The 25,241-nt window shown below is 41.2% G+C and overlaps 1 protein-coding gene across 11 annotated transcripts in view; it reads left to right on the forward strand.

Annotated features, from left to right (window-relative positions):
* The window catches only part of DIP2C (disco interacting protein 2 homolog C), a 486,518-nt gene that overhangs the window by 316,460 nt on the left and 144,817 nt on the right, over positions 1 to 25,241 (forward strand). For 7 of the 11 annotated variants that reach the window (XM_037891029.2, XM_007054120.4, XM_043541505.1 and 4 more), the window contains 4 exons: positions 10,862 to 10,987; positions 11,934 to 12,143; positions 22,660 to 22,791; positions 24,304 to 24,423. In XM_037891029.2, the coding sequence (XP_037746957.1) occupies positions 10,862 to 10,987; positions 11,934 to 12,143; positions 22,660 to 22,791; positions 24,304 to 24,423 (588 nt within the window). The remainder of the gene's footprint in view (positions 1 to 10,861; positions 10,988 to 11,933; positions 12,144 to 22,659; positions 22,792 to 24,303; positions 24,424 to 25,241) is intronic. The other 4 variants (XM_043541506.1, XM_043541504.1, XM_043541507.1 and 1 more) reach the window with 2 other exon arrangements.

Consider the following 25,241-nt stretch of genomic DNA (forward strand, 5'->3'; position numbering starts at 1 on the left):
AAGTGAAAAACATGAACAGAAAAAGTAAGATTCAGCTTGGAAAAATGCAAATATATATACATTTGGTGAGAAACCCAATAAAGAGCAATGCTAAAGAATAGTGAAAAGCAAATCAGCCATGAGCAGAGAAATAACATCCAGTATTGGTACTCCCACAGCTGGAGTATTTCATTTCATTTTAGTCACCTCCTTACCAGCAACAAAAATGACAGTGTTGAGAGGGGTGACCTATGAAGAACAACTAAAAGACCTTCATTCACACAGGTTGTTTAGCAAGAATGAGCCAACTCTGCATGTGTCCAAAGGGCTGAAAACGATTTGAGAGAGGCAGAGGCAGAGCTGCAATTTGGCCCCTCTGAAGCCTGCGTCTATGGCTCCTATTTGATTTGGGGGAACTCAGAATGTGAGAGAACATCAGTTTTCATTAATAAAAGTTAAATTTCCAGCTCTCTTCCTTGCAAGGATAGCCTTGAAACTGTGAACTGATTGTTAGGGACCCAGGTTTTTTCACTGTTCTTTCCCTGAAGATCACAAGTCATTTGGTTCCTTCTTGACACCAGTCCCCCAGGGCTGGCTTTTTGGGGTCACAAGTCCCTCAGCTTTTGGGAAGACCAGGGATTAGTTTGCAACTTTGCTAGGGCAACCCTGATTAGGGTGTTGGTGCTGTCACTAAGGGTATGCCAGCACAGGAGCTGGAAGGTGTAATCTGCAGTTTAAGGAGAAATACCTACACTAGCTCTGATCAAGATAACATGCTAAAAATAGAAGTGAAGCCACAGTAGCTAGGTTCCTTAGTACACATCTGGGGTCTTGGGGCAACTAGCCCCTCCCGCTGTGGTTACACTCCTGTTTGAGCTAACCTGGATATGTCCCTCCAGATGGAAATTATACCTGCAGCTTCAAGTGTAGATGGACCTAAGTCTGCCACAAATTCCTTCCTGGCGGCTGCTGGCAGCTGAACTGGGTGCTGTACTGAACAGGCAGTGTGACCAGTATCAGGGCAGCTCAGCCGCATGAGTGCCAACGAGGTCTAGTGCATAGGTGTGAGACTGAGAAAGGGGACTCCTCTACTCCCCTCCCTGCTCTGACACAGCTGATTTTGGTCCTGGTCAACTCACCATCTTTCTACCATGGCTTCCCCTTCTGTTCAAGGAGAATAATACTTAACCATCACAAACCTCTGGTGATGCAGGTGGTGGTAGTTTCTAAAGCATTGTGTGTGTGCTAAAATGCACAGTAATGTGCATACTGCCCTTCAGTGGCTGGGGGCCCCATCCAGGTTCCTGCTCCCCCTAGGTTATCTGAAGAGTTGTCTCTTGGATCTGAACCCCCCGCCAAATAAACAATTGAATCAATGTTACTGTGTATAAAAACATGCCAAGCAAGGTCTTTATGAAAGCTTGTAATGACCAAGCAGGGCAGTGGTCAGCCAGGCAGGGGTTGCTTCCCCAACCAGACAACACTAATTCAAAGCACCTAGCATTGTACAACCCAGGTGGTTCAAATGATGGACCATTAAGGTTAATGGGAAAACAATGAGACATCCAAGCTAGGATTTCCCCACCTTCAAAAACCATGAGTCCCTATGCTACGGGGGGCTTTTTAAAAGTATGCTTGAAACTGACGTCTTCATCCAGAACCCGAGGGACAGTCTCAAAGGCAGAAGGCCATCCATGTATGCTGGGAAACTGTTTAAAGGCAATTGGTAATTTGTATTAAAAAAGGGACTTTGTCTGATGCAGAAGTGCAAAGCTAGAAGTTGCATCTTTGTTTGTTTTCTGTGTAACTTGTATGTGTTTGCTTTCCCTTACCAATTCATTTTTGAATGTGTGAGTTTTGTTTGTGTGATTTTTCTATTAAATAAAGCTTTTATTTATTTTTACCCCAGATGGGGTCTCCGTTGTGCAAACTGTATGGAGTGTGTGTGCCAAAGTGAACTGATAACTGACGGCTGGTTTCACTACTTCAGGGGTGACGAACCAGAGGAGAAAAGACCAAGTGTCTGGTAGTATCTTGGGGTAGACGGTTTGGGGAGACTTGGGACCAGAAAGGTTATTGGGGTCACACTGCAAGGAGTAACTAGGCTAGTGGAAGCCAGAGTGAGACTTCTATGTTTGTGTTGTGGCTATTGACGTGAGGGCTGCGAGCCACAGCAGCACAGCATTAAGGTGCCCAGAGTTACAAAGCAGGCACTGACAGAACCTCTCATGGGTCTGGGTGATCCCAAAAATGTCACAGCAACTATCCAGAACCCCCTTTTCATCTTCAGCAGGAGAACAAGGGCTGAGCTCTGGACCTAAAGATCCCTCAGAACGTATTGTCATGTGAAATGAGTCAGTTAAATGTGGGGTGTATCCTATAAAGCCATTTTTCTAAACCTTCCCACAATTCCTCAGGCCAGTCCTGTGCCCAGTGGTGTGATTATAATAATAGGAATTGGTTCCATAGGATGTAGAAGAGAGGGTTTTTTCCTACGGGCCCACCCACAGAAAAGCAAAGATAGCTCTTGGGAGAAGAATTATTTGAGGCACAAAGAACAAGTAGGCGAAATTAAGAATGGAAAAATGTAGGCTGCATGAGAATAAGATTCTTGACATCTATTATGCTGTGGCGTAAACTCCCTGGAGGATGAGAGAGAAATATCATTACTTGAGACATTTATAAGTAGAATGCACAAAGCACAAGAAACTGTATTAGAAAATCATCCTCTATTGGAAGAGACAAACTGGATGAAAATTGGTCTTCTCAATCTCTATCCATGATTCTTACAAACTGTTTGCTTGGATTCAGGATATGGTAAGGTTTGGTACCTGCTATGGCAATCTCATACATGTCAGAAGGATAAACAAAATAGCACTGAAAATTTTAGGGAAGAGGGTTTTTGGAAGTTAAAAATTCCTAGAGTTAATAAAAACAATACATTTGTTTGAAATATAGGAGCAAACCGATTTTACCCTTTTGATCCTAGCAACTCACAACTCTTATCTGAAATATAAAATGAATACGCTGTGAGATTTTTTTTTTTAAGGTTGAGAGGGGCTATATGGTAAATATGCAGGAGAACTATTTGGTAAAAGACCTCAAGACCAGGCACATGAGACCTTGGGTCTCATGAGAGTGAAGATTGTGCACTATGTTAAGCAAGTAGGCGCACTCCAATCCAGTGATTTGCTAACAATTATAGAGTGCTATAAGATACCACAATATTTCTTTATATCTAGAGTAAGAAATGACAGAACTTATCAATCAAACAGCCATTGCTTGGAACTGCAAAATTCATTTCCTTGCAGAACTTCCCTAAACTGAACTGAGTCTGGGAGGCTCTCAGTTGTGTACTGTGCCCTAAGGGAAATGGATCTCATGGGACAAGGCAAGTTTGAAGTGGAGGAAGCTGGAAACTTACTGTAATGAAAAGATTAGATGTTTGGAGGAGCTTCAGTGCAAGGATTATAGAGTATGTTTCCTTAATACATAGTTCAGAAGAGACTTTCCTTATCACAGAGCACGCAGATAAATATCTGAGGTTCGCTTTCTCCTCCTTCCCATTTGACAACCTTCTGATGGCCTGATTTCTGACTACATCAAAGATGGACAGAAAAATACAGACTTTCTTGTTGTCAGAAATATCAGATCATCAAAAATATGGAGTGTAAATAGTCAAAGAGGGCCATGCAGCTAATGGACATTGTGGAAAAGGGCATGTAGAATTCTAGAGACCTATAAGTTGCAAGTTTTGCCATGACTCCTTAGGAACTTCTTAACCCTTGAAAGTATCCCCCTCCTCAGTATCCTACAGTACAGAGGACTAATACAGTTGTCCTGAGTATCCAAATCCCCTCTTTCTCTATGGTCCAGATCTCCTTCCTCTTCAAAATGAGATCTCACTCATCCTCTGACACCTATGAGCATTTAAGATGGGCATCCCCTGAACTGGCCAGAAGCCCCATGGTTCCCATCTCACCTGCCTTTCCCTGGAGTACATACCAAATGCTGACTACCCACTCTCTTGCTGGCTTGCTGTGGAAGGGGTGTCATATTGCAGGACCATAGCAGTGCAAATATAACACAACTTTGTCCCATAGAATTAATTGGGAAAAGTAACAGTGGGATTGCCTCCCTTTCCATAGACGGACAAACTCCTTGGCATGCAGAACGTACAGCCATGAAAACAGACTGAGGAATAAATGTAGGAAAGGCTGAGAGAAAGATGGTGTTCATAGCTGACTATTGCTGTACATTAGTATACTCTAGTGTCTTTGTTCCTATGGCGATTCAATTAAATCTGGAATACAGCATCATATCAGGTTACAAGATAAACCAAATAAAAAACAGAAGCCATGCTAAATAGGGCACCTTCTGGGGAAGTTTAGAAAATTAGCCGTGCTAACAGAATAAAGAATCTGCTAGGAGTAATGCACTGCAGACAAGCAAAATGGATGCAGAAGGAAAGAGAAGTTGCTTGCTGTGGGGCATTCTGGTCCATTGGATCTGGACTGAGCTAAGCTTCAGGAAACCTGAGTTCTGGTGCTGCCTCTGACCTGCTATGTGGCCTTGAGTAAATCCACTTAGTTTCTGGGCTCTTGTGTCTCCTGCACACCCTTTGTCTCTCTTGTCTATTTAGATTGTAAGCTCTCTGGAACAGGAACTTTCTCTTACTGGGTTTTTGTACAGTACTAGCATAATGGAACCCTGAATTCAGTTTCTGTATTATATCAATAATAATGTGAAGAAATGTTATCAGAACAGATAATTATCCCATCCCTATCCATAATTGTTGAAATAGGAACCAGAAAATGAACATTACTGTGGTTCCTATTTGATTCACGACTTAACATTACTTTTAAAATTATGTCTTGCCTCCCTAGTCTTTCACAGAGGGAGTAGGGTGGATGGGAGGGAGAATGAATGAACAAAATATGAACAAATGCAGCAAAGGAAAGAGGCTGAGAAAGGAGTTGATTTACCCAAACTTTACTAAATATTATCAGGCAGCTTAGGAAAACTACCTGTCAGGTTGAATAATGAATCCCGCACAGGCTGCATGAGCATAAGTTGAGCAATTAGCCGTCCCAATCGTGCCACTTTGTTCTGCGCCATTTATTGATTCCCCAGGAATAAAAGCACAAATTGAATCCAATATATGGGTCAGCCAACCTATAACAGTTCAGTAGAATAGAAGAGAAGGAACTGAACATTAATACCTGCCAGTCGAGACAGAAGGGGTGATATTTTATTCAGTACTTTAGATTTTACATTGAGCTTTTCTTGTGCAAAGAGTCAAGTGGGAAGAGGGAAGATTTTGTTACCTAGATGAGTGCTTTGAGGGGTCAGGACCTGGAATCGTTTCATCAGCTTTAACAGAGTAGTCTGGATAGCACAGACTTCTATATAAAAGAACATTCCTTCTGAAAGCATTTTCTTTTCACTAGACCCAGTCCTTTTCAGTAGGCCTGAGTGAACTACATCACACCATATCTGCATTGGAAAATCTGGTAGACGTTTAAGGAGAGAGCATATTGTATGGAGTGCTAGAATATAAAAAAAAGGGATAAGGGAAAATGTTTCTTGTAGTACTGTCAAATGATTAATCGCAAGATTAAAATAATAATCGCCATCAATCACAGTTTTAATTGCACCATTAAACAATAACAGAATACCATTTATTTAAATATTTTTGATGTTTTGTACATTTTCAAATATATTGATTTCAATTACAACACAATACAAAGTGTGCAGTGCTCACTTTGTTATTATTTTTGATTACAAGTATTTGCACTGTAAAAAGATAAAAGAAATAGTATTTTTAATTCACCTCATACAAGTACTGTAGCACAATCTCTTGATCATGAAAGTATAACTTACAAATGTAGAATTTTTTTTAACATAACTGCACTCAAAAACAAAACAATGTAAAACTTTAGAACCTACAAGTCCTCTCAGTCCTATTTCTTGTTCAGCCAATTGCTCAGACAAACTAGTTTGTTGACATTTATGGGAGATAATACTGCCCGCTTTTTATTCACATGGCCGCATGTCACCACCAGGGGCTTTTTGTGCAGCCACAGTCTCCTGGGCGGTGATGGGGGCAGGGAAGCTGTGTTCCCTCTCCCAGAGTCACCAGTAGGGGTTGGGCCCTGCCCCCCTCTGGAGCCACAAATGCCAGAGAAGCCGGTAGCTGGTGAGTTCCTCACTTTCCCGGGGGCAGTGGGGTTTGTGCTTCAGATATGGGGTGGTGGCCAACAGGCTCCAGCCATGTGGCAGTGTCCCACCGCTAGCCCCGTGCTCTCCCACCCCTCCATTGTCACTGGCTCCTGCTGTGTCCTATAGCCCTGGTCCCCAGGCTCCAGTCCCTGTCCACGTGGCTGCAGGGCTTTGGTCCCTGGACTCACTCCCCCACCCCCCATGGTCCCCGCTGTGTCCTTCGGCGTCGCGTTTCTCTCATGCAGTCCATGCCCCGGCCTCATAGTGATGGGCCCTGGGCTCCAGCTGCTGGGCCCCAGGCTCCAGCTGCTGGGCTTTAGGATCTGGCCCTCAGCTGAGTAAGTCTGCTGTGAAAAAAGATATTTGTATGTTTGTTAATATCACTTTTCACTGCCGCCCTGCTAGCTAGCAAGTCTGCTGCTGTGAAAAGTGATATTAACAAACATACAAATATCACTTTTCACAGAAACAGACTTACTAGCTAACAAGTCTTAAAAACAGTAACCAAAAAAGCAAAAGAAACAACAAAAGGAGAAGAACATGCAAAGCACATTATTTGTTTCGATTCTGTCTAGGTCCAGTAAAGAATAGAGAAAACCGAACATTATTTTTATTATTCAGTCTGCAAAAAACCCAACATAAATAAATTACAGTGATTTGGATGTGTACATATGCATAGTTATATGTTTTTCCTAAAGCTAATTAAATATTTTAGGAAAAATTGTCAGAGCAGCCAGCAAGAGTTGGTGGCCGTACTGTGAGGCCACAAAAAGATTTATTGTGAGAACCCCTGCTCTAGCATCACATGATAGGGAATACAAGGTGCTTTGTATTGACAGGGCTGTGAGAGATTAACAATTTCCTTTCCCTGGGGAGCTAGAATAACCCCACCCACCTGTATTCTTTCTAGGCAGTACAAAATTCTCTCTCTCGTCCTGTTGAACAAGAAATCACGATTCACCATTCCCTAAATTCCCCTCACAGACCTACACCAGTTCTGGGTACATTACTAATGCCCCATCTCCTGCAGCAGCTGTTACAAAGAAATTGTTGACAAGTGGAGGAAGAAGAGGCCATATACAGCCTATGAGGTGCCTTAGCCATCGCTATCCCAATATAACAACTTTGAAAAGTACTGCAGACTGGCTCGAATCAGACCCAAGGGCAGGAACAGAGACTTTTTGAAGAGAAATCTAAATTTTTTAAGTTTTGTTCTCCATCCCTCAGGTAAAATTAGGAGGTTTTTACATCAAGGCAAGAGTATCAGATTGCTATTAAAATTGGTGCATTTTGTATGATAGTCCCTCAGAATGGATTAACAAAACCAGGCCCATCTGAAATACTATCTGGCTACAGTGAAAAGGAAATATACTAGTATGCTTCCTTCAGTGACTGTGCTCTAATTAGCTTGTGGATCAGAAGACCAAGAAACAACAGCTACAGCGAAGAGCGCAGCTTGTAGGAAAAAGAAAAGTACTCCTTTTCTTTCTGCGATTACAGACTAACTCAGCTGCTACTCTGAAGCTTGTAGGAAGTGGCTATAGGGTCACTGAGTAGAATAGCCATTTACATTTATAAGCCAGTACCTACAGCGGATTCAGAAGGAAACAAATGCTTAACCCTTTACAAGCTGTCACAGTTGCAGGGGGAGCTATGCTTTGGAACCCTTTAGTCGGTAACCTTTGGCATGCGGCACATCAGGGAAATCCGCTGGCGGGCTGGGACGGTTTGTTTACCTGCAGCATCCGCAGGTTCGGCCAATCATAGCTCCCACTGGCCACGGTTCGCCGTTCCTTTCCTTTTACCTAACCCTTAATCTTGCCTTGATCTGTTTCATCTAGCCTAATTACCTCCATCTGAGCATTATGAAAAGCAGCCTGCCCCACTTCAATTGCTGCCTCTCTCTGTCTCCCCACTAGCTAGCATGACGTTCCCTGGGGAGCCTCTGACAACTCACTCAAACCCCACCCTTTTCTGGATCCAGGGTCTTCTAATAGCTTGGTAGCCTCCTTTATATCATTGGGAAGAGTAAGCCATTCATAGCAATGGGTGGAGCCAGGTGGGAAGTATTCCTCAATAAACAGTTGCCCTTTCATTTCCTCAAGGACGCTTGTTGGTGTCAGTGTTTTATTTTTCCTACTTGGTTCCTTAAGCAAAAAGAGTTGTTAAAACTCCGTAACAAGTACCCCCTCATAAACACAAACACAAGCATTTACCAATATGTGAAGACAACTAGCAAATATCTGTAGTAACTTTGAAACTATTACATGGTTTAATTGTAATTTCATTTAACTTTTCTTTTTAGACTCATTTACTTCTTATACACACATGTTGCAATTGCCGAGTCTCAATGGGCTAAAGTATTTTCTTAAATTAAAACTCCCAAAGTATTTATGGACTAGGTAGAAAGTACTGCCCCCTTTAAAATGAAAAAGAAGCTGAATTTGAAAAGCTTGCTATAGCTTTTGAGGATTTAGAAACCAAAACACTGAGAATTTAAAGTCCAAACAATAGGCTAATAATTTTAATAATATATTTCAGTAAACTGTCCTCCTTTCCTCCTCAGATTTAGTAGATACAGTTTATCCCGCCCCAACAACTGTAGTTTGAAAGAAACCAATATAGCCTGATAATTTCCAAATAACTCTTCCTATTGTAATCAGTAAGATGTGACTTCTTCAAAAGAATAGTCTAGACTAAAGAAAAGGTGGCAGGATGACTTTTTTTTTTTTAATAAACTTGTCATAATTTACCCATAATTCCCACTCTTAAAGTGAAAACCTATATTTTCCCCAGTTTATTTAAACACAAATGGTCTCTTTTACTGAGTATATTCCAGTCCTACATATCTGAATGTTATGAGAGGGAGGATGTTATTGGAAAGGTATCTTAAGAAGACACAGATGAGTAAGAAATAACTTGTTATATTTTTATTTGTATTAAACTTTTTAAGCTTTTCGTTATAAAGTGGTTTAAAGAGGAAGGCTTAAGTTCTTTTCTAAGGGTTTGAGTAACTTGACTGAAAAAGGAAAATCTAGGTCTTTTAATAACATTAGTATTATAATCTTTTTCCCAATTCCTTTGTTTTGCCCTGTCAACCTTGCAACCCCTTTATGTGTAATGTATGCGCTTTCCTATTTCTCTTGTTGTTTTTCCTGCCCCTCTTTCCCTGTTGCATGTATGTAATCCACATAAGGTTTAAAACAAACACAAGTCATAGTTGAAATACTCTTTTTGGTTTGTTTGTTTTTAAGTGTGGGATAGGAGCTCTTCTTAAATTCTTTCCCACCCTGAGAATGTGTATAAGATAAAACTAACCTTTTTTTGTTTATTGTATGGTGTTGTACCTCTTTTCCCTCTGCCCCCCCTTGTCTGTCCCCTCTTACCCCCTCCCCAAATAGAGAGAGTGATAGGCCAGCTGAGGAAATAAAGTAAAATAATAGCTCACTCTCCAGGGTATTGCTGCTGTGCTAATTAAGAAATTAGGGGAATAGCATGTTAAAATAAAATAAAATAACCACTGTGTTTCTGCTGTTATATATGGGGAGAAACAGATGCATAGTGAAGCACATGAATGCTAGAAAAGCTCCTTATTGTGAAACTTTGAGCATGTCTATTCGGCCCTGCAGTTTGTAAGGGGGGGTGGATGTATGGGTGCAAACTTACAGGTCCTGAATTGGCACTAATGTCGTCCACACAGGGGAATTACAACACAGCACTTTGGTGAGCACTGCTGTTCACACTCCCTTAGTCTGAATGGCGGGGCATTTCAGACATGCTCGTTATCCTGGAGGAATGATGTGGACGCTGTTGGCAGTACTCTAGAAGCCATATAAGCTAAAGAATGAGCACAGGCTTTGGCACCTAGAATGTCTGAGTGCCGGTTGTTTTTTCTTGCCCACCCCATCACTAACTGATCATACTAATACTTTACACTTCCGAAACATGTGCAAAGTTTTAAGACCAATCAATGGCAGAAGTGGGACGAGGACTGTTTTCATATCCTCGGTCCAGCTGATCTCACCAGGGTGCTGCCGCTGCCTCTTTCATGATTTTTCACAGCCCTGTTACATTTCAAGCATATCTCTTATGTACGTAGCTGATATGACTCTTATGTGAATAGGAAACCTGGTTCACTTCATCAATACAAACGAGCATCCTTTCATTACAAGTCCTTGGTCCGCTACCAGATTAAAAAGCAAGGATGTTTGCTGAGATAGCTGTTGCTTTAAAACAATACTTAACAAGGGTGTGCTGTAGGAAAGACTATTCCATTCTCACACTCTAAAAGTAGAAAGAGCTGAGAACAAATTCTGGAAAGGTCTGTCAGGGACCCAGAACCCTCAAAAGGTAATTGTGGCTCTTCACCACTGCTATATTTTCTGCACTTTCTGTGGCAACCCCTACTTCCTGAGCATGAATCACTTAACACACTTAGCAACGCTTCTCGGCGGCATTTTGGAGGCAGGGTGTCCTGCGAGCGCACAAAAATGCCCTGGCGGGTGCCATAGCACTTGCAGGCACCGTGTTGGGGACCCCTGACTTAACACGACCAGTTAGCCTAAATGAAATACAATTTAACTCGGTTGCAGATACATTGTGTATGCATGCAATGCCTTTCACTTTGAAGGCTAACCTGAATCTCTTTCTTTCGTTCTAGATGTCCATACAGAAGCAGTTCAGGCAGCTCTTGCTAAACATAAAGAAAGGAAGATGGCAGTCCCCATGCCATCAAAACGACGTTCATTGGTGGTGCAAACGTCAATGGATGCCTACACGCCTCCAGGTGAGCAACTTCACTGTATATTTTATTGATATGAAAGACACATGCTATATGCTGTCAAAATCAATCCCATCTAAATAAAATATCCAATTAACAGATGCAACATGTCAAGTAACTATAACATTAAAGCCCGAGGAATCTAAGATGGTTTACTGGGTAGTTGAAGAGGCAACAAGGAGCCATCACCCACACGTACGGTGCCCCCTTGTGGTGGCTGGGTTTGCACATATCTTTGTGTTCTCATGAGTGAAATAACTTCGTGGCTAGCACTGTGTGCTTCTTGTAACACTTTGCAGTGCTAAAGATTCCTCCCATACCTCTTCCCCCACCTCTTGGCCCTGCAGTTCTCTGGTTGAATCCTCTGCACTTCTATGGAATGTTCTCTTTATTTCTTCTTTTCTAACGTTTGTCTAGCCATTTACCTTCTTGCTCCTGTTCTTTCAACCCCTAGCAGGTGGAAAATATCGGAAGCAAGTGCAGTTCTGACACCTGCTGAATCAATGACATGACAGCAATGACTAAAACATTCCCTAGAGTATGACCACCCTCCAAGGTGAAACCTCATAGTAGGGGTTTGCCGCTGACTTTGCATTGTGACCTTTGGAGCATCGTTTAAGCATTCTGTCTCTGAGTTTTCCCATTTGCTCTTGTTAAGTGCTTTGAGATCTTTGGACTGAGAACCACAATATAACTAAATTTATTTGTTTTGTTCCATAGAGAAATACCAGAAGCAGCAACCTTGCTGCAGGAAAACCCTGTCAATGTACTGTAACAATTGGTTCTGTTCCAGTACTTACATTTGTACAAAATTCCCCTTACTATAACTACCTGCTGCCAATGGGTGTTGAATTGCAGTTCTCTTTTTTTATTTATGTGCCTTATTTCCATAAAGAAGCAAAACCATCATGTACTTACATCGCAAATAATGAAGCCTGTTCTCAATTATTAGATACCTCCTCTGGTTCAGAAGACGAAGGCTCTGTACAGGGCGACTCCCAGGGAACTCCCACCTCAAGCCAGGGAAGTATAAACATGGAACACTGGATCAGTCAAGCGATCCATGGTTCTACCACATCTACCACTTCTTCCTCCTCGACACAAAGTGGAGGCAGTGGCGCTGCGCACAGGCTAGCTGATGTTATGGCTCAAACACATATAGGTTAGTAAATCATCTATTTTCCCTATATATCTTTTCATTTTAACTTCAGCCTATTTCATTACACTTAGCTGATGTTACTGATGTGAAGTTGAGACAACTTCCTTACAGCAACAGCTGTGCTTTTTCTTCTTTTTTCCTCTCTCTCTCTCTCTCTCTCTCTCTCTCTCTCTCTCTTTATACAATATGTTTAGGGAGAGACATTTTTATTTATTTAATCTCAATCCAAGTTTCACAATAACTTCTCAGTTAAATATCCATGGTAGCACGTGGGGTCTAGCACTGCATGGTTACAGGAGTCATGCGAATGAGCCCCTTTACTGTGCACTAAAAATGTACCTCCAGAGAACCCCTGAAGCTAGCTAGTGCAGCTTTTACGCAGCCTTCCCATATTTCTTCAGTAGTTGAATTCTGCTGTCAGTTTGCATGGTTTTCTGTAACTCTGCATTAACACTATGATCATGGTCCTTTTAAACTGCTTTTTATTTTTCTATTTCTGAGTAGCTCTAGAATCCCTAGGCTGGGATGTGTGACTGGTAAATACCTTGTGAAGGGAAAATTCTTGACGAGAAAGGTGTTGGTAGTGTTATGATCTATATTGTTAGTTGATTGTTTACTTCCTATGTTTTCCCAAGGGAATTTCAAGACTTGCTTTCCTTTAAGGGGCTGAGGTAATAGGTATTAATTATTTCTGCATGTTTGACACGGACATTTCTCTTTGCCTAAATGAAATAGCCACGTGGAAAACTAGGGTTGCTACCCACTCTCATTTTCGAATGGCTGATATTCATCCTGAATAGCTTGTGGGAATTTCAATTCCTAAATCAGCTTTGGAAGATATTGGAATAAATATGGCAGCCTTAGCGTGACAATGTCATGATATTACATGTGATCCAGATTCCTGTGAAGATATATCTATCTACTCCTCAGCTGAAAGAATTGTATGTTAATGGCTTTCCTAGCTTAAGTAGTAAATGAAAGCATCTTAAATGTTCCCTTCTCGTGTTGTCACTATGTCTTCAGGTAACACCTGTATTATTGGTTAAGTAATCCTTTCCCCAAGGCTCTTGCAGTAAAGTATTGCAGTTGGAAGAAGCAGTTGTACTGTATTCTTAAATTTGTGCTTAATGAATAGCCCAGAACCTTGTTTTAGAAAAGCATACGTTTCTGAACAGATTAATCACTGCGTTTGGTTCTCCTCTATGACTTCATCTTGAAATGCTAGAGGAAATTATAGCATGGAGAATTAAATTTATCCAAACTCCGAAAGGTTGCATTACTCACACATACCAAGTCTCAATGTGTCTTAAATATAGCTTTTTATAAAATAATGTGACATTTCAGTAATTTAAAAACTGGCACAGTAAGTCTTTTCTCTTTTTTTTTTTTTTACTCCGAGTTTGCAGTAAACAGTACAACATTGATAGAAGTAAATCAAGAAGGCAATATTTAGAGAGAGGGGGGAAAATGCTTTTTTTCCCTCTCACTCTCTCCCTCAGCCTCTCGCTCTCTCTCCCTCCCCTCCCCCCGAAAATCAGGCACCTGATCAACATCCTCTACAGCAAACAGGGGAAAGATTAAGAATGAGCTCTCAAAACTGGATACTCTCATAAAAAACCAACCTTCCACACAAACTTCCTCGTGGCTGGACTTTACAAAAACTAGACAAGCCATTTACAACACACACTTTGCTTCTCTACAAAAGAAAAAGGACACTAAACTATCTAAACTACTACATGCCACAAGAGGCCACAGCAATGGTTCCCTTAACCCACCCAGCAATATTGTCAATCTATCCAATTATACTCTTAGCCCAGCAGAAGAATCTGTCCTATCTCGGGGCCTCTCCCTCTGCCCCTCCACCCCCACGAACATGATATAGTTCTGTGGTGACCTAGAATCCTATTTTCGACGTCTCCAACTCAAGAAATATTTCCAACACACCTCTGAACAACATACTAATCCACAGAGACCTTCCTACCAACGCTACAAAAAGAAGGATTCTAGGTGGACTCCTCCTGAAGGTCGAAACAACAGACTGGACTTCTACATAGAGTGCTTCCGCCGACGTGCACAGGCTGAAATTGTGGAAAAGCAGCATCACTTGCCCCATAACCTCAGCCGTGCAGAACACAATGCCATCCACAGCCTCAGAAACAATTCTGACATCATAATCAAAAAGGCTGACAAAGGAGGTGCTGTTGTCATCATGAACAGGTCAGAATATGAACAAGAGGCTGCTAAGCAGCTCTCCGACACCACTTTCTACAAGCCATTACCCTCTGATCCCACTGAGGGTTACCAAAAGAAACTACAGCATTTGCTCAAGAAACTCCCTGAAAAAGCACAAGAACAAATCCGCACAGACACACCCCTGGAACCCCGACCTGCGGCATTCTATCTGCTACCCAAGATCCATAAACCTGGAAATCCTGGAAGCCCCATCATCTCAGGCATTGGCACTCTGACAGCAGGATTGTCTGGCTATGTAGACTCCCTCCTCAGGCCCTATGCTACCAGCACTCCCAGCTACCTTCGAGACACCACTGACTTCCTGAGGAAACTACAATCCATCAGTGATCTTCCTGAAAACGCCATCCTGGCCACTATGGATGTAGAAGCCCTCTACACCAACATTCTCACACAAAGATGGACTACAAGCCGTCAGGAACAGTATCCCCGATAATGTCACGGCAAACCTGGTGGCTGAACTTTGTGACTTTGTCCTCACCCATAACTATTTCACATATGGGGACAATGTATACCTTCAAATCAGCGGCACTGCTATGGGTACCCGCATGGCGCCACAGTATGCCAACATTTTTATGGCTGACTTAGAACAACGCTTCCTCAGCTCTCGTCCCCTAATGCCCCTACTCTACTTACGCTACATTGATGACTCTTCATCATCTGGACCCATGGAAAAGAAGCCCTTGAGGAATTCCACCATGATTTCAACAATTTTCACCCCGCCATCAACCTCAGCCTGGACCAGTCCACACAAGAGATCCACTTCCTGGACACTATGGTGCTAATAAATGATGGTCACATAAACACCACCCTATACCGGAAACCTGACTGCCATTCCTACCTACATGCCTCCAGCTTTCACCCAGACCACACCACACGATCCATTGTCTACAGCCAAGCTCTACGATACAACCGCATTTGCTCCAACCCCTCAGACAGAGACAAACACCTACAAGATCTCTATCAAGCATTCTTACAACTACAATACCCACCTGCTGAAGTGAAGAAACAAATTGACAGAGCCAGAAGAGTACCCAGAAATCATCTACTACAGGACAGGCCCAACAAAGAAAATAACAGAACGCCACTAGCCATCACCTTCAGCCCCCAACTAAAACCTCTCCAACGCATCATCAAGGATCTACAACCTATCCTGAAGGACGACCCATCACTCTCACAAATCTTGGGAGACAGGCCAGTCCTTGGCTACAGACAGCCCCCCAACCTGAAGCAAATACTCACCAGCAACCACACACCACACAACAGAACCACTAACCCAGGAACCTACCTTTGCAACAAAGCCCGTTGCCAACTGTGTCCACCTATCTATTCAGGGGACACCATCATAGGGCCTAATCACATCAGCCACACTATCAGAGGCTTGTTCACCTGCACATCTACCAATGTGATATATGCCATCATGTGCCAGCAGTGCCCCTCTGCCATGTACATTGGTCAAACTGGACAGTCTCTACGTAAAAAATAAATGGACACAAATCAGATGTCAAGAATTATAACATTCATAAACCAGTCGGAGAACACTTCAGTCTCTCTGGTCACTCGATCTCAGACCTAAAGGTCGCAATATTAAAACAAAAAGACTTCAGAAACAGACTCCAACGAGAGACTGCTGAATTGGAATTAATTTGCAGACGGGATACAATTAACTTAGGCTTGAATAGAGACTGGGAATGGATGGGTCATTACACAAAGTAAAAATATTTCCCCATGTTTATTCCCCCCCGCTCCTCGGACGTTCCTGTTAACTGCTGGAAATGGCCCACCTTGATTATCACTACAAAAGGTTCCCCCCCCCCCCCCCGCCCGCTCTCCTGCTGGTAATAGCTCATCTTAAGTGATCACTCTCCTTACAGTGTGTATGATAACACCCATTTTTTCATGTTCTGTGTGTATATAAATCTCCTCACTGTATTTTCCACTGAATGCATCCGATGAAGTGAGCTGTAGCTCACAAAAGCTTATGCTCAAATAAATTGGTTAGTCTCTAAGGTGCCACTAATACTCCTTTTCTTTTTGCGAATACAGACTAACACGGCTGCTACTCTGGCACCTTTAAATGTTTCTCATGTTGGACAATCAAAGTCACTATCTAGAAATCTGGGGCTGACATTATTTTCTGTAGATCAATTTGATACCAGGCATAAGTTAGCCTTCATATCTCTTAAACCGTATGAACATGTTTTAGATATAGAACTTGACTGTGAGCTTAGGGTTGTCATCTGTCATTGTTGCCGAAATGTCTGCTAGAAGTAAGAACCACATAGGCACTAACTCGTAGGTAAGTTATTGCCTGAGTGAGCTGTTCTCACTACTCTTGTATTGAATTGCAAGTCAAATGGCTCTTTCTTTCCTTTTCACTTGACATCTGGGAGGATGGGCCTTGCATTTAAATATATTCTAGTCGGTAATTGTCACAGATGATCTTCCCCTTTCAGAAATGGACGGTAAGACATAGCAATGTGCCAGTGAATAGCAAGTGTAGCTGGACAATAAGATAGTCATCTTCAAAAGGGGGAAAATGGGACAAAATTCTGCCTTGCCAAGTCCCTCAACTACTTTTAAGCAAATTAATCTTGTTACAAAGAAATGTATATCCTCATGGCATCGTGCTTGTTCAGTACAGGGACCTGTTGTACTTCCTTGTAGACTAATGTGTCTTTGGAGATGTCATCTGAAAATATGTTAGGACAAACTGCGTCACATTCTGAAAATGCTAATTTTGATCAATAGGATTTTAAAGGGCAACTCTAAAGACCCATAGGTGAAAAGTACAAAAAAACCCTCAAAACAAAACTCCATTCTGATCTCAACAGGCACTTTCCTTCCAGAATACATCACCGAATCAGATTTTTCTAGAGTTAGTGTTGTAATGCAGTTTCAAGAGGGGCTTTGATAAAAAATATTTAGCTATAATATAATCAGAGTTCAGAGTTCAGCTCTGTGTATCATTTGGATAATTTGCATAAGCTATTATATGCTTTTAATGTTGTACTATTCATTTAATTGGGGCTGCTGCTGCTCCTTTGTGGCATAAGATCTAGAGCAGGATAGATTTCCCTTTAAGAGTCTTGGGTCTTTCCTTTAAACTACATAGAGGTTTTTTAATTCAACGTAGACCATGAATGAAGATTATAGTGGCTGATACTTGAATTTTAAAGAGGGACAGGTTAAGCTAGTGGAACTCACCAATGCTCTAACACACAATCTTTTGAAATCAATCTTGCATTTATTTCAATTGATATCTTGGTCTTCAAGCCTTTCATCTGTGGTCAGAGTAGGAAAAATACTTCCTGGAGCTTAGAAAGGTGGTACAAACTGTTTGGTCAATATTAGGCACTTCATAAAGAATGGGAAGATAATAAGTTAATGCTTCTCTGTAATACCTCCTCACTTGTACAGTAACTTCTTTGTGCCAAGTAGGAACCAAAAATGCACAAAATACCTGGCATTAGTTGTTAATTCTTCTAAAAAATAGTGACACCTGAACTGGAAAAACCAAAGTAGACTCTAGGATGGACTGCTTTAGAGGGTAGAGTAGGGAAACAATCAATGAATGGCACCATAGCTCTTTTCAGAGCAGGGTGTATGCACCAAGGAGTTCTTTGATGGCTGCTGAGTCTGATGCACAAGTGACAGTCCTGCCCACAGGTAGGGTACACCCATGCACTAGCCATGCTCTGAATCCGAGCAGCAGATTCTTTCCTCCTCTGACGCTAGTCACCTCAAGGCTTGATCCAGTCCACCTCGCAATGTCTCGCTCCATCTACAGGCTGACTCCGTCAACCAGCGTGGCATTCTGCCCTCCTTTCCCAGTCATCCACAGAGATTCCAAAGGATATGAAGTCATTCTTGCAAGCATCCCAAAATCTGTGCAGTGCTCTGCCTCTTTTTCTAGACCCTTCGCGAGCTTCAGAGTTCAGCACACTCTTTAGGATCCTGTAATCTGGCATTCACTTGACATGTCCAGGCCATCTGAGTCTTTTTTTACGAATCAACATTCCCATGAATGACATAGCAGCACAATTTAACACTTCCACATTTGTCACCTTATCTTGCCATCTTATTCGAAGAATTTTATGCAAGCATCTGATATGAAAGCTGTTTAGTCTTTAGGTATGTTTGACATAAGTTGTCTGTGTTTGAGCCATATAGAAGTGTGTATAAAACACGTCTCATAAATATGGATTTTCATTTTAGTTGACAATTTGTTATTGTTCCAGGCTCAGTCTTGCAAAAGACCAAAGTTCCTGGGTGCTTTGCCGAGTCCACTAGTGAGCTCAGCATCAAGATCTACATTGCTGGTAACAGTAAAGCCAAGGTAGCAAAATTGGTCAACAGCATCCAGACGAATACCATCTTAGGTGATATCTGGACCTGGTTCTGAAGAGCCTTGGAGCATGATAACAGTATTTTTCAAGCTTATCGTTCACCCAAAGATTTTGCATGAATCAGAGAACTTGGTAATAAGATGTAGGGCATCATGTGAACCACAAGAGTTGCATCATCTGCAAACAACAGGTCCCTTATGACCTCTCCACAGGTCCCAGGGAAACATCTACCCACATAAACTTGCACTTTTAAAAACAAATTCTGTAGCATTCTTATTCCTATGAAGCACAGCTGAACTTCTATAGATCCAAAACAGCATGTGAAGGAAATGTTGCTCTGAAAATTTAAGATGTGCAAAAAACAAGCAGCTTTTCCAGTTTATAGCCTGGGGCGCATCTTTGTAACCTGAGCAATTGTGCTTCATACCTAAGTGCTTGTCTACACTACAACTTAGTGTGCAGTGAGCCAGGGTGTGAATGTAAGATGCCATGTAGGCATGCCCTTAGATGGTCAAGTTGAAGTCAGCCACTAAATGCATCTTATTAACCCAATTACGTAGCTGGTTTGAAGCGTGGCAAATGAAGGAGCAAATCAGCTCCAGATTCTACTCTTATCAGTTTATCTATAGTGCTTGGATTCTCTCAATTCCTTTCCAAACAAGTTTGAACAGGACTCTAAATGTTTTTCCGTCCCTGTCTGTCCACAAACAATTGTGGTTTAAAAAGCAGTTAGTGTAGTAAATGGAATGTGTGCAACAATGCAGTAAATGGTAGAATAGGAAGTCTCGTAACATTTTATTATACAATAAGTACATGTCTATCATATGTAAGGGATTGGATTTCTTAAGCTTCAGGTGTGCCTAGTGTAGTTGCATGTTATGTATCTCAGGGCCCCTACAATGGCAGGGAAGTGATTAAATGTGATATAAGGTTGCCCATGGCTTGTTCCATCATTACTTTCAAGTGTTAGGATTGGCTGCCCACAAAGATGGTGGAAGCAGCTGAACTAAACATAATTATTTTCCTAATCACAATATTCTTTCCCATTTATATAGCAGCTCTTCCTTATAAATAAAAAGCAAAGGATAAAACTTCTACCCTTTTTATTTGTTTTGTTGTTAGAAAAATCAGCCAGGCCTATAAAAAGCTGACATTTAACAAGCAAGACCAAAAATTGCATCAAAATATAAGTAATGGATGAGATAACTAAAATGAAGTTATACTGAGACAGTAGCATAAACACTATTGTGCTGTGCAAGCTGTTATGCATTCAGGTGGTCACATGCGTAACATATTCAGCTGCCTATTTCAATCAAGTTATAGGGATGGACTGAATCAGAATCACATCACTAACTGGACACGTTCAGGATGCAAGACAATTCTCTCAGAGGTGGGCTAGATTAACAAGTCATCCCATCTTGTCCTGAAACAAACTCAGCTCATCCTTATGGTGGCTTATAGCAATTATGTCATGTCTACCATTAAGAGTATCTAAGAATATCTAAGGATATCTTGGTCTCTTATGCTCAAATAAGAAGCATTCATAATAGACATCTCTTACAACGGAGATTAGCTATTTGCATTGGTAGCACATGCCTTCCCACTTTTTGAAATGCACAAATATTAAAATGTACAGAACCTTTTGAGGCTCCGGGTTGGTTGGTGACTCCCTTCTAAAGGGGCGGCGGCATCCCATCTGCAGACCTGACCTGGCATCCCAGGAGGTATGCCACTTAAACAACGTAAACAAAATGTATCACAGCCCACCAGCGGGCTGCAGCGGGCCCACCAGCGGGCCCGTGTGCGGGCCGCAGGTTGCCCACCACTGAATTAAAGGATCCTGTTTTATACTAATTCATAGTTAAAAAAACCATAATGTAGTACACAAATAATGGATATGCTTTTAGCATAGGTTATCAAAAATGGTAGTTATTGATAGTGTTTAGGATCCAAATAGCAGAAATAGAGGAGAAGCAAATCTGTCCATTGCACAAAGCTCCAAAGGGAAATCATTTTAATATAATAAGCAAGCTGTAAGTGTGTGAGACAAATTTAGTATAAACATAAATCTTCAATAATACTGAAGTCTGATGAGATTATCTGATTTGCTTGTCTCTTTAATGGGCCTGATCCTGTCCTCCCTGAATGGAATGTATTCCTCTTGCCTTCAGTGGCACAGGACACAGTACAAGGCCCTGACTTATTTGTCTGGAATGTTCTGGGTGATTGTCATTAAACAGAAAACTTGTTAAACATTAATTGTATTTGTTTCCAGGAAGCTTAACACTGCTAAAAACCTGGAAAAATTCATGATATAGAATCTGTGAATACGGTGCAAATCTGTAGGTTATCCAGAGTCAGACTTTATTTTCAGATGTTTTAAACTGTGGATACATGCTGAGTACCAAGCTGAGAAAGAGGAAGATTAGTGGTATGGAATAGTTTAGTGACATCATGAGTCGGATCACCAAATCATGTTTGCCTTCTTGGAAGGCAAGTCTGTGTTATGTGGAGAACTGAAATAGCTCTGTTTAAAAACAGTCAAGTAGTAAGCAAGAAAAGTGTCCATGCAGACTGTAAAGAAACATGAACATTACATTTTATTTCCTTCCTCTAGATCCAATTTCCAACAGTACCGTGACTTCAAAAATCTTGATATAACAGTAAATTGTTCTCTTGAACTAAAACTTGAATTTTAAGCGGTGCATTTATTGTTGATTTGCATTGGCAATTGCAAGTGCTAGAACTTAACATATTGTAGCTTTTTTCTGTTTTGAAATCTTGGTACCTTAATCTCTCAGAAATGTATGTGTCTGGGTCGATTTCTAACTAGATTTGGCCACAGGAAATTAAACTAATATAAAATTAAAGGTGGGGGTGGGGAGGGGAAAGGAGAGGAGTAAAAAAACCTTTATGAGTAAAATCTGTATTATGTGGCTCTCATGCCTTTAAATACTCAGGGAGCTTGGCTTGTTTAGCCTAACTAAAAGAAGGTTGAGGGGAGATATGATTGCTCTCTATAAATATATCAGAGGGATAAATACCAGAGAGGGAGAGGAATTATTTAAACTCAGTACCAATGTGGACACAAGAACAAATGGATATAAACTGGCCACTAGGAAATTTAGATTAGAAATTAGACGAAGGTTTCTAACCATCAGAGGAGTGAAGTTTTGGAATAGCCTTCCGAGGGAAGTAGTGGGGGCAAAAGATCTATCTTGCTTTAAGATTAAACTCGATAAGTTTATGGAGGAGATGGTATGATGGGATAACATGGCTTTGGTAATTAAATATTCATGGTAAATAGGCCCAATGGCCTGTGATGGGTTTTAGATGGGGTAAGATCCAAGTTACCCGGGAAAGAATTTTCTGTAGTATCTGGCTGATGAATCTTGCCCATATGCTCAGGGTTTAGCTGATCGCCATATTTGGGGTCGGGAAGGAATTTTCCTCCAGGGCAGATTGGAAGGCCCTGGAGGTTTTTCGCCTTCCTCTGTAGCATGGGGCACGGATCACTTGCTGGAGGATTCTCTGCTCCTTGAGGTCTTTAAACTACAATTTGAGGACTTCAATAGCACAGATATAGGTGTGAGGTTTTTTTGTGGGAGTGGTGGGTGAAATTCTGTGGCCTGCGTTGTGCAGGAGGTCAGACTAGATGATCATAATGGTCCCTTCTGACCTAAATATCTATGAATCTATGAAATACACAACTCCTTTTTTGTCCGTGAAAATTTCAAATATTAAAACCATGTTGGATATAACTGTGCTTTACAACTTGTGAATAGATTAATTTTAACAGCTTTTCAGGTCTTATGTAAGAAGAACCTTAGTGGAATCTCTCTTTTTCTCCCCCACTCCCTTCTCTCCCTCATTTCAAATCTAGAGGAACCTGGTTAAACCTTCTAACTTATTTTTCACAGAAAATCATTCTGCCCCTCCAGATGTTACTACTTACACCTCAGAACACTCAATACAAGTAGAAAGACCACAAGGATCCACAGCAAGGGTGGCACCAAAATATGGCAATGCTGAACTTATGGAAACTGGGGATGGTATGTCACAAAGCAATTGTTTTCTTTAACATTGGAACTTACCCCTTTTTTGTGATTTACTGTACACATCTGCTTTTTGTTTCTTTTGGCCACATTTCACTGAAGAGCACGTACAAGCAAAGTTACAGCATCTTTGAGTCTTAAAATAAACTGGCATATGTGAAGCCAATACTCAGCATGAATAAATGTTTCTTAATTAGTGGAACAGATTCCCTATAGAAAAAACTGGTATTTGCCAAAGTTCAATCAAATAAAACAGCAAATCTCTCTATATCTCACTTATTAACGATGTGTAACTAAAATTAAACTAGGTATTGTATGAAGCTCTTCTGTTTTCAAATGACAGAGTATATGATGTATATCAATAGGGCTACATCTTAAGGTGACGTTTGGGCAAAGTTTTTGTTTTCTGAATATTTTTTTTTGAAAAACAGTTATTTGTAAAACCTTCCATATTTATTGCTCCTCTTTTCTAAAACAGATTAAATAAAATTGCAACCAAGATGGGACTTTTAAGACCTACAGTATCTTACGTACACTTGTCTTCAACTATAGAAACAACCACTGCTCTAATGCGGTAAAAATGTTGCTAGCTTGGAGAAAAGACAGGAAGGTGATATTTCTGCAACGCTGTTAGAGGCTTGAACTCGGGAGCAGATATCATGTGAAGTGCTCTATCAAGCATGAGTAAGGAGGAAAGTACTTTATAGGAATATACAGTAGGTGCCCAAGGGCCCCAATCAGAATCCTGTTTGGCTAGGTGCAATATAAACACATATGGTAACTTCTGGAGATTGCTATTAAAACATCCTTATCTACTGGCCAATGGAATTCACAATAGGGTTATTCCAGGATTACAGTGTCCATTACAATGAAGTAACGTGACAATGTGAACAGCTACAGGGTGGGGAAGGATAGGGCCCAGGACAGAAATCTGCTACTGTGTGAGAGGCAGCCCAAAATGAATGACAAGATAAAAACCTGTGACCGGCTTCCCTTGCTGACTGAATCTGTAGTCTCAGTTGCAGTGTGATGAAAGCTCTCTAGTCATGCAGCTTTGGTGTGACCCTAGTGGCTGAGAGAGAAGCCTGTGCTTGGATTTCTATCTCCTCACTAGCCATCACCAAAGTCACCTCAAAGACTGCTTTAAGCTTTTTGAAAAAGATTATTGCCAGGGAATGTTTCTTCACTGTGCTCCTCTCCCCCAAAGCCCGCGTGCTGTTTCCCCCCCTAACGTTAACCAACTCACTTTCTGAAACTGCTGTGTTGTTTGTTTTGGGTTTCTGTGTTTGTTTTTTAAACCAGACTTCACTGTTCATTTTGAAACCATGATCTAAATGTCTTAATGTTGAATACATTCTGCTGAGTCACAGTACGGCATGAAACTGTCGCTGTGGTGGCATTGCAGGTCTAGCCTTTTTCTCCCCCCCCCCCCCCCCCCCCCCCCACCTGACAGCTGGTGGCGTGCAGCTTAGCGGTCTACTGATATCTCCATTGATCCCTATTCTGCAGGAGTACCAGTGAGCAGCAGAGTGTCAGCAAAGATTCAACAGCTGGTCAATACCCTAAAACGACCCAAACGACCACCATTACGAGAGTTCTTTGTAGATGACTTTGAGGAATTGTTAGAAGGTAAAATGACTGTTTTTCAAAAGGTTTTGGAATCTAACTAACACTGGATAAAATGTTTCCTTATTTGTCTTGGACTGCTACTTTCTAGTAGGCACATCCTAGCTGGTTGACTACTGTTGAGAGAGCAGTAATGCAGTGGGACCTGCTTATAGTGAACTTGGATGCACTGAGTAAAATCAAAGTTCCACCTTGTTTGCCCAACTTGTAGTACTGATTAGAGTGAACCTCTGCTTAGAATGAGGTCACTTTGTGTATGAAAGAGAGTGGAGGAAAAAACTCTGTTCTAAGAATATTTACTGTGTGCTATGTCTTTTCCTCTCACGCATCTGGGTCAGTCGGAAAGACCCAGTCTATGGAGGAGGAGGAGTGAAGGGAGATGCACATGTTACATATCTGTTAACAAAATAATCGAAAATGATAGCTGGAAATGCAGTAGAGACAATAATAAAGTGAATAACAACTACGCGATTGTTTTTGAAAAAACAAGCTTGCTGACCATGATGTCTTGCCATACTGTGGCAAGTCACATTATTTTAATAAAAGCATGTAGCAAAGCAGTACAATACAATATAACTTAAATCAGTGTACCATTTACCAATTTACCAATAGTTCCACCTTGCTACTATATTTTTTTAATCAAGCAAAAATGAAAATTTTCCATCTCTTCTTAAAGGAAAAAGTTACCTTGATGTGACTTTTGAATAGCTCTAGAATTTGTCTTTCCTTTAAGAACAAACTTACTTATGCATGCTGCTTATGCTTACAGTACAAATATTGGAAAAAGAAATTACATAAGAATTTTGGATGATGCTTTCCAT

Source organism: Chelonia mydas, chromosome 2 (assembly GCF_015237465.2).
Source record: "Chelonia mydas isolate rCheMyd1 chromosome 2, rCheMyd1.pri.v2, whole genome shotgun sequence".
Classification (NCBI taxonomy): Eukaryota; Metazoa; Chordata; order Testudines; family Cheloniidae; genus Chelonia; species Chelonia mydas.